The 10,582-nt window shown below is 38.2% G+C and overlaps 1 protein-coding gene across 1 annotated transcript in view; it reads left to right on the forward strand.

Moving 5' to 3' along the window:
• Window positions 1–10,582, forward strand: part of LOC115236464 (proteoglycan Cow-like) — a 70,682-nt gene that overhangs the window by 3,763 nt on the left and 56,337 nt on the right. The window contains exon 2 of the mRNA XM_029808936.1: window positions 4,612–4,831. Coding sequence (XP_029664796.1) covers window positions 4,612–4,831 — 220 coding nt within the window. The remainder of the gene's footprint in view (window positions 1–4,611; window positions 4,832–10,582) is intronic.

Genomic DNA, 10,582 nt, shown 5'->3' on the forward strand with positions numbered 1-10,582 from the left:
TCTTCGTCTTCGTCTTCGTCTTCGTCTTCGTCTTCGTCTTCGTCTTCGTCTTCGTCTTCGTCTTCGTCTTCGTCTTCGTCTTCGTCTTCGTCTTCGTCTTCGTCTTCGTCTTCGTCTTCGTCTTCGTCTTCGTCTTCGTCTTCGTCTTCGTCTTCGTCTTCGTCTTCGTCTTCGTCTTCGTCTTCGTCTTCGTCTTCGTCTTCGTCTTCGTCTTCATACCCATGCCGATCTTTGTCTTGGCTTTCATCGCTGCCCAAACAGCTGTGGCTGCGGCTCTCTCACCGAGAGTCGAATCTTTCGCGACGATGCGAGTTCGCGCTTTCTCGGCGAGTATCCTGTCAGCCGCGTGTCTCTCGGTGAGATCGGTGTTCCGGGAATACGCTGTATCATGCTCGCGGCAGGCCGCGTCCAATGGATTTATACCCCGATCGCCTCTCGCTAATTGCTCTTGTAGCCGCGTGCCCGGGCCGCAAAACTGATAGTCGGGGATATGTAACTCAAAAGGAAGGGCGTTTATCGCGCGATTTAATAGGCCTCTACCTATTTGCGCGAGAAGATTGCGAGGGCAATTAAAAAAACTAGCGAATCGATTCGCAAGAAACATCGCGCTTTAAAGACCGGTAAGATCGAGGAGGATATCGTGTTGGACAGGCGCTTTAGACATCTCATCGAGCCGCTACAAAAGATCGTCGACAACTCTAGCTCGATCGCGGTGAAGAACGAGCCCGAGAGTAACATCGATGCGGGGATCGAAGCGTTATCCATCCCGAAGCGCGAGAAGGATGATGCCGACACCGCAAAAAAGAAAACGATCCAATGTCAGGTCGGATCGCTCACCGACACCGCATAAATCGAAACGATCGGACGCTGCACAGGATGTACCGCCGAGACGCTTCGCACCAAGTAGGTCACAACGGCCACGACAACGAGATTCTGTCGATCATCGAGGAACTTCGCGAAGCCGGCATTATTATAAATTAAACTGTGTCTTGACAAAACTAATCAATCGATCGATTGATGTCGCTCGCATCGATGATGCATATCAACAAATTTGGGATATCCGAGTTGGGTCGACGCGTTGCCACGACTCGTGTCGAATTACAACACGCGCAAGCATCGAACGATCGGTATGCGACCCGTCGATGATATATCGCTTGTCGTCGTACGGACTCAGGGCGATTTTTGTCTCGATGATTGTGTACACTTCGTGCAATTTTGATCTTATGCATAACTGCTGTCGAGTCATTTCAATTTCATCGCGCAGACACCGCGTGTAATCGTCGAACGTTATCGTTTTCGCTACGACGTTACTCTTGACGCCTTTAACTTTTTTTTGTATCCTTTTTACTATCTACTCGCAACGCGTAAATTTTTGCTCTAAGCCCGACAATTTCAGTCATGATCGCACCGTTATTCTCGTCCTTCATCAAGCCCGGCACTTAAAAGATGGCAATGATCGCGTACGCGTGTATCGTCTTGCTCAAACGGTTTTTCGCAAATGTGACAGTGTGTCGCGCTGTGAAACTTTTCCCGCTCATCTCGCGTTAAATTTACCATGGGGACATTCGTGGTTAAAATAGTCTTTACGCGTTGCGCTAAATTTTTTAATTTTTTTCACGAACCACGAAACGCAGTCCGTACTGCGGCGAGAATGATACGCGGATAACGATTCGTCGTACGAACAATGTACATAATAAGCTACGCTAAATACTTGATGATGTTGAAACGTGTACGTAGACGTCATCGGATCACCGTCGGTCTTTTTCAGCACGCACTCCAAGTCGGCGTATACGACGAATGGAAGCCGCTCCTTTCTGTTGTAGTTGTTGAAGCTGAGCCATTTGTCTTTATCGCCCGGAAATCGGATTGCGCACTCGTTCACTTCTCGGCAGTCTACAGTGTGCGATTGCAACTTGTCGTCTGATCTAAAATAGTGTAAACATCTGTAAAAAAAATAGAAACGTTGAACACAGTATTCACTTTCACGTTAAAGTATCTTTCCATAACTTTTTGCACGTGTTCGAGTACAATGTCTTTCGCATCTTCGAGAAATTGTCGCGGTTCGATATAGTATGCGTTAATCACCGCACTGGTCAGTATATGGTTTTCGAACGCGGTATCGATCTCTCGTCAAACGAGTTTTTATAATGTTTTTTTTTACTGTGTGCAAATTGGGCACATATTGCATGGAAAGATCTGATACAATGGAGTCCTGCAATTGGAACAGGACCGGCCACTTATCGCGTCGTATATCTCAATCACATGCTTCCGAACCGCATACATGTACCCGAAATCAGTGTCTGCTATAGCAATCATACATGTAGTACATAAATCTAAAGCACCATCCGTGGAATAATAAAAATATATGGTGCAAAATTTTGTACGTTCGTTTAGTGCAATAATTTGCGAATGAGGCACTATCTTGTCAACACTTTCTTCGAGATCTTCGCTTTGATCGCTCTTGTAATTACTGTCATCCGACAATGCGTGATCTTCGTCGGACGATTCTGCCTCGAAATTATTCTCTATTTCCATTTGATCTTTGTCATTATCTATTTCCATTTTTGTGCAGATTATCACAAAATCTTCCTCTACCGAACACTTGACACACAAAAAAAATACAAGTACCCGCTGTACCTTTTTCAACCGATATACGGACCGCAAGCTTTCAAATTGCATATTGAGTTTTTGACACCCTTCGTTCTTTATTATATATCTTTCATCTATCGCGTTATGGTACCGCGATGGTTCTATCTTGTTTATAATACGATAAGCTCCCCCCGCCCGCGTGACGTCATTCCCCCCCGCCACCAAACGATGGTTCTATTTTGTTTATAATAAATTATAGCAGCCGGACATCGGCGCTAGCCTTATCATCTTTCTGCGAAATTCAATAATGTCGCACGTGCAATAGTGTGAGACGATATTTGTTTATAATGTTTATAAATTCGAGCAGTCGTACATCGGCACTCGCCCTTTGTAATACACCGCGCCGATTATGCCCGGACATCGGCGCTAGCCTTATCATCTTTCTACGAAATTCAATAATGCCGCACGTGCCATAATGCGAGACGATATTTGTTTATAATGTTTATAAATTCGAGCAGCCGGACATCGGCACCCGCCCTTTGTAATACACCGCGCTGTTTATGCTCCCGCGATAAGCTCCCCCGCCCGCGTGACGTCATTCCCCCTCGCCCGCGCGGGACCCCCCCGTCCCTCACCACCCCTCAGAGGACCTGAGTTAGAACTCTCCTATTAACACTACTCTGGGCCTATAACCTGTTGTAGGGATATGGGAAAATAGTATGAACAGTTGAAATACGGTTCATTTATAACGGACCAAAAAATGCGATTTATTATAATCTCTTATATATAGCTCTATTCGTATTGAATGCATAGGCATGACTGCCTGTTTCTTACAGTTTCTCCCTTCTCGGTATCTAACGGTTTTAACGCTATCGTTAGATGAAGCTACGAATACGATGCGGAAATTTATTTCAAAAACTTCGGGAATAATAGATAGTACCTGTTTCCAAACATATTTGCCGGAATACAATATATCGAATTTAAGATTCGATTTAAGAGACACACCTATGAAATCTAATGTAGCAAAATTAAAGAAAATAATCCAGAATCATGGCATATTAATGGATTTAAGTTTTAGGCTTCAGGAGATAACAAAAGAACTAGACAACACTGTTGTGCCTCTCTGGATACAACGGGAATTTGGGGATAGTCCAAGGGTTCGGTTCGTTTTAAGAGTTGGGATTTCGAGTGTCGAGAAACACGAGACAAAAATTCCGTGCAATAATAATTTATTTGTACAACTTACATGTCTTTACAGTCCGGCTTGGTGATGCTTCGGTGACGTATAATATCGGCGGTGGCGGAATCTCACTGTTTCTTCGTGTATACGCGTCACCACTTAGATTCGGAATACGGCTCCGAAGTACTCGTTACTTCTCCTTTTATAATACGAAAGTAGGTGAATTTTCGGTAATAGGTCGCGACGTCTTAATTGAATATTGCAACGAATTGCATATCTTGCATTTAATCGCGGTTTTGGGAGCGCGCGCAATAGCTTACGAAGTGCTGAATTTGCGCTGTACTTCTTTTGACATTTTTAGATCGTAATTATGTTATTGAATTTCGAGTTACAACAACACTAACATTTTAATCCTTTCTTACAAAAGCAATTTATATAACCGATATCACAATGCTACTACTGCGAAGCCTCGAAAAGTATTGGAGAAGAATTGTAAGATACGTAAGCTATTAAAATAAGTTAATTTTGTACGGAACTTATGTCACTCGTTCCTTGGCACTCGAAGTTCCAACTTCGAAAACGAATCCTCCAACCATCCCGCAATCTCGTTGTACCTTAGGCGGCACAACAATAATGTTATAATAGAAAGAGAACTAAATAGGGAACAATAATATTTTCAAAGTGTAATATAAATTAGGTAAAATACAATATTGGTATTGTTTTACTCTGTTCATTTCTTTATTAAATGTTTTATACAATAATAAACGCACACAAAAACTGCCTATCTTATATTATATTCACATATATTTTTTATACATACTTATGATGTGTTTTATGTCTAGGATCTCGCTATTGCGAACAAATATGATGACAAGCATCTGAGTAACAAAGTCACGGATAAACCCCAGTCACCGTTTAAAGCAATATACAACGTTCAGTTACCGTCCAGAAATACCGATTGCCCATCGTCATCCAAGCCTGCAATGGCTAACCGTCTTTTGGATTGGTTCTCTGTTGTGATGATGGATTCCAAGCATCGCCGTCTGCATCTTAAGTCTAAAAGTAAGAACATATTGTCCAAATAAACGTATAGCATAAATTTCCATTTTTGCCAAAAATTTGAACGCAATATTAACATTTAGATTGTGAGGCAAAAATACATTCCCTATATTATGCACAGAAAAAATTCTAGAGAATATTGTATATATATATATTGTTGGAGCGAATGATTGAGCTTTTCGCGTTTGCCAACAAGGCGCGCTAGCTATCGGAGCCTTATGGCCTATTCGTATGCATGCGTGTGCATGCGTCTTGCTGTTCAGTTGTTACTGAGAAGTTTTTTGTTTTGTTTTTAGTCGTCACACGATTACACGTTGCGCGCTGTATCAGTTCAGTTCCATTTTTTACCTCGAGTAAAGTAATTATACATTAACTATTTATTACCACTTCAAACACCATATCCGGACAATAACTCAACAGGTTATGTGCCTAGGCATGATGCTTGATGATTAATAACGTGTTTGAAAGTTAGTCGAGAAAGTTCTATAGTGAGTCAAGAAAGTTCTGAAAGGATCGGTAACCATGTGTTGTGCATGAACATAATGTTATGCGTTGAACAGAAAAATTTTTGGAACAATATCTAAAGCAATTTCGTTAAAAGATATTCTGTTCGACGGGAGTGATTTTTTTATTTAAAAATTCGGAGTTTTGCACATTTTCAAATCAAAGAAAATTATGGATGTTGTTAATGGATCAAGAGCAGCGCCGGAAGAAACCGCCACAGCAGTTGAAAAGGCAAGATTTGTCGTGGATAATTCAACAGCTATGTTGGTGATTTCCTCGACAATGGAGGCCAGATATATTTATCCGTTATTGAGCTATTCAACCGTCAGAGAAATGTGGAACAAGTTAATTCAGATTCATGAACAGAAATCAGTGTCCAACAAGCTGATTCTGACTCAAAGTTTTCATGAATACAAAATAGAATCTAACGACTCAGTGGTAAAGCACGTGGTCAAGATTGAGAGTCTAGTACAACAAATAAGAGATGTTGGGCTAGTAGTGGATGACGTCACCGTCATGGCTAAAATTCTTGGTGGTCTATTATCCAAGTATAATGCTTTAAAAACAGCGTGGGATAGTGTGGATGAAGTGAACCAAACAGTCGACAAGCTAATGAAAAGGCTTATTAAAGAAGAGAGCCGATTTATTTATGATGACAAATTAAATGAAGCGGTCGAGGCTACTGCTTAAAGCCAAAATTTCTTGGAAACAGAAACAAAAAAGAACAGAAAGAAACAAATGTGAAGAAGGAAACACGTGAATATTCTTATTGTCATGAAACTGGACACATCAAGAAATATAGTCCAAATTGGAACAAAATAAGAAAAGCAAAGAAGAAAGTGAAGGTTCTTCAGGAAATTGTGCGTTCATCATAGAAAAATCTGAAAAGTCAGTAACAAAACGATCTGCAAAATTGTTGAGCCTCGCTAGCGAAGAAATCTGGATTACTAACGACGGTGCATCATGGCACATTACTTTCAGAAGAGCTTTTCGACTTTCGTCCAGGGTTGGGCATTTAATCGTAAACTATAATAGTTTACGTCTACGTCAACAATGTAAATTATGTGTAACATGTCATCTATGTCAACAATGAGTAATCTATGGAATATGGTTTGTCAACGACTTTGTTTATATTTCGTTTTTTTGTTTCATGCTTGAAACATAATTACAAACAGAAATCTAAGCAGCCAAAACCTGATGACAGAGAACGAGACGTCTGCCATAGTCGTGGACGTAAAGTAAGACAGAGAAAAACATAAATCGTAAAAGACTATTATACAATAGCGTTACGTTTTTCTCTGCCTTACTTTACTAAAATCACATATACATATACATTAACTATTTTATAATATAATTATTCTTTTTTTTGCATTCTGACATCTAATTTATAAAGCTTACATAGTTTACATCGTCTATGAAAAAAGTCCATGTAAACATGGAGTCATGTAGATAATACGTAAACAATTCATGTAGACGTAATTTTAAAATCTACGGCACAACCTTGCTTTCGTCCACTTACCGAAGAAACCATTCATCTTGGGAATGATGGTCAGTGTAGTGTCAAAAGTGTTAGGTCGGTAACATTCGAGAAAAAATGTTGATAGTGTCTAACAAACAGCGACAATAAAAGATGTGCTCTATGTTCCGGAGTTACGGAAAAATTTGTCTTTGATCGATGTTGTGACATCCAAAGACTTCGAAGTGCTGTTCAAAGGGAATACTGTCGAGATATCGAAAGACAAGCAGATATTTGCGCAAAGTGTGAAACAAGAAAATGATATTTTTCTTATGTTTTTTAGAATCATTCCTCCTAAAAAACTAGATGAAGTAAATGTATCATAAACGAACATCAAACGGTGGCATGAGAGACTTGGATACATAAACAGTCGTACATTGAGAAAATACTAAAAAAAAGGACGCAGTCACAGGTGTCAAGCTAGATGAAGTGAAAAATTTCTTTTGCGAGACATATCAACTCGAAAAATCACATAAGTTTCCATTTAGAAAAGAATCAGGAAAAGTATCTCGTCAACCAGGTGAACATATTTCTGCGTTTGGATCCCACTCAGGAACCATCGATAAAAGGTGCAAAGTTTTTTGTCTTGTTCACTGATGATGCTTTGGGTTACAGACAGGTATATTTCATGCAACATAAAAGTGACGTTTTTTAGTGTTTCAAGGAGTTTGAAAAACAATTGGCGAATAAATTTGGAAAAACGATGCAGATTCTACATACTGACAACGGGCGAGAATTTGTTAGTGAAGATATGAAGAGCTACATGACAACTAAAGGATGGAAAACGTACCATATTACCCGGAACAAAATGGAAAAGCAGAGAAGGAGAATCGAACAGTTATTGAAAGTGCAGGTACTATGATGAAATCAAAGGACTTACCAAGTTATTTGTAGGCAGAGGCAGTTATTACGGCCGTGTTAACAGAACTTTTACGTTTTACGTGTTGAACAAAACTATTTCGAGAAGAGATCCTTAGGCTGCTTCTTGTAAAGTTTGGAATAATAAGATACCGAGTTTGATTCATATGAAGATTTTTGGATCAGTTGGATATGTGAACATTTCTAATTTATTTCAGAAGAAATTTGATTCCAAGGCTGAAAAAATTATTCTTGTTGGATATGAGAGAGAATCAGAGAACAACAATGTTTACAATCCAAACAAAAAAACAATTACTGTTACTAGACATGTGATATTCAACGAGGTTGATCAGAAGGCAGCAGAAGAAGAGTCTAATTCAGAAAAAGATGAGATTATTCTAATTGTAAATGATGTTCCTAAGGAAGATGGATCAGATCAAAGTGGTGATGAAGAAATAAATGATGAGAAGAATGAAAATGACTCAAAATCTGAGAATTTTATTACACCACCATTGTCCCAGCATCAAGAAGGATCTTGTCGAAATTTGAAAGACTGGTCAAACATCAAACGTCCAGGCAAGTTTGACATTGCTAGATTGGTAACGGAAACTTATGATCAGGCCGTAAGTGGGCCTGATAGTAATCAGATAGTTTATTGCATTGGATCAATGCAATAAAAGATGAGCTTCAGGCACATAACAAGAATAATACTTGTTCGATAGTACCAAAAAACAACTCAAAAAATTTGATTGATTTAAAGTGGGTGTTCAATAACTTGAAAGATTAACCAAAAGGTATAAAGCCCGTTTTGTTGCAAGAGGTTTTCGTCAAAAAAAGGCCTTGACTACACAGAAATCTTTTCACCAGTGATGAGGTACGACACGCTGAGGATGTTTCTTGCTATGATGACATAATAAAACTTGGAATGGATGCAGTTTGATATGAAGACGGTGTTTCTGAATGGTGAGCTGGATGAGTAACTGTTCATGGAAATGCCACATGGACTATAACTTAACAAAAGTGATGTATAAATTGAATAAGTCACTTAATGGCATAAAATAAGCAGCAAGATGTTGGAATGAAAATTTTGTTCGTATTGTAAAATGTGTAGCGTTAAAACCCTGCGAGGCTGAAAGTGTATGTTCACTAGAGTGTTGAGAATATATCTTGCGTTATTTGTAGATGATGGGCTTGTGGTATCAAAATCTAAGAAAGTTCTTGAATTTTTAAGTAAATCTTTTACTGTAACGATGAGTCATGCCAGTATTTTTGTTAGTTTGCAGATAGAAAGAGATCGTGCAAATAGAAGTTGCATCAAAAATTTTATACAAACAGTATTGTAAAAAGGTTTAGTTTAAATGATGCTAAAGTTGTGAGTGTTCCGACTGATAAAAATGTGATTCTGTATTTAGCGGATGAAAATAATAAGCAAAGTAAAATTAACGTTCCTTATCAGGAAGCGATCGGATCGCTGTTATTTTTAGCAATACTTTCGCAACCGGATATCGCGTTTGCGGTGAATGCGGCGAGTCGACACATGAGTAATTTTAATCAAATCTACTGGAATGCGGTTAAACGTATCTTTAAATATTTAAAGGGCACAGATGATTTCGCAATTGAATTTAGAGCTGGCGGGAGTTGTTCAAATTTAACAAAATATTCAGATGCTGATTATGCTATGGATGTGGCTACACGTAGATCAACTACAGGTTATGTTTTTCTGTTTGCGAATGGATTTGTCAACTGTCAATTGGGTGTTTCGTAGGCAAAAGAGTGTAGCACTCAGCACTACAAAAGCGGAGTATATAGCGTCATCGTTGGCAGCTCGGGAAGAAATTTGGTTGCATCAGCTATTGAATAATTTGGGTTATGAATGTAATGAGGCGACTAAATTATTTGTTGACAATCAGGATGCGATACAGTTCATAAAAAATTCTGTATTACATAAATGAACTTGAATATGCCAAGCATATTCGTTGTTTTTTGTTCATCACACGGTTACACGTTGTACGCTATATCAGTTCAGTTACATTTTTTATCTCGAATAAAGCAGTTATACATTAACTTTATTACCATATTATATAATATATACATATATATGAGATATTGTCCGGACATGGTGTTTGGAGTGGTAATAAAGTTAATGTATAACTGCTTTATTCGAGATAAAAAATGGAACTGAACTGATATGGCATACAACGTGTAACCGTGTGATAAACAAAAAACAACGAATATGCTTAGCATATTCAAGTTCATTTATGTAATACAGAATTTTTTATGAATTGTATCGCATCCTGATTGTCAACAAATAATTTAGTCGCCTCATTACATTCATAACCCAAATATATACAGGGTGTCCTAGACCACCCGTACACCCCTTTTCTTTCAAAAACTAAGCATTTTAGAGAAAAACGTTTTGAACAAAAATTGTATGGTTTTGAGGGGAACATAAGATGGTGTCACTGGTTTGACCTTGGATGGCATCGTTAAGGTCAAGTCAAGGACACCTTTAATTTCTTAAACGGAATCCCCTATTTTTTATTGCATATTCTTATAGCTTATCCCGAGAGCTTTCCAAAACACTATAATAAAGTATTTTTTCATTAAGTACTTTTTGAGTTATTTTATATTTTAATCTGACATATTTTGATATAAAAAATAAAATATCTCGTAAAATATTTAGTTCTCGATAATCTTACCGTAATACTTTTATGTACAGAATAATGAGACAAATCAATTAGTGTAAAGAAAAAAACAAATAATTGTTTTACAAAATCCATTGTAAATAATTACATACCTTTTCTTAAAAACAATTATTCTTTTTACACTAATTGATTTGTCTTATTATTCTGTACATAAAAGTATTATGGTAAGAT

This window comes from Formica exsecta, unplaced genomic scaffold (genome assembly GCF_003651465.1).
Source record: "Formica exsecta isolate Colony F162 unplaced genomic scaffold, ASM365146v1 scaffold248, whole genome shotgun sequence".
Lineage (NCBI taxonomy): Eukaryota > Metazoa > Arthropoda > Insecta > Hymenoptera > Formicidae > Formica > Formica exsecta.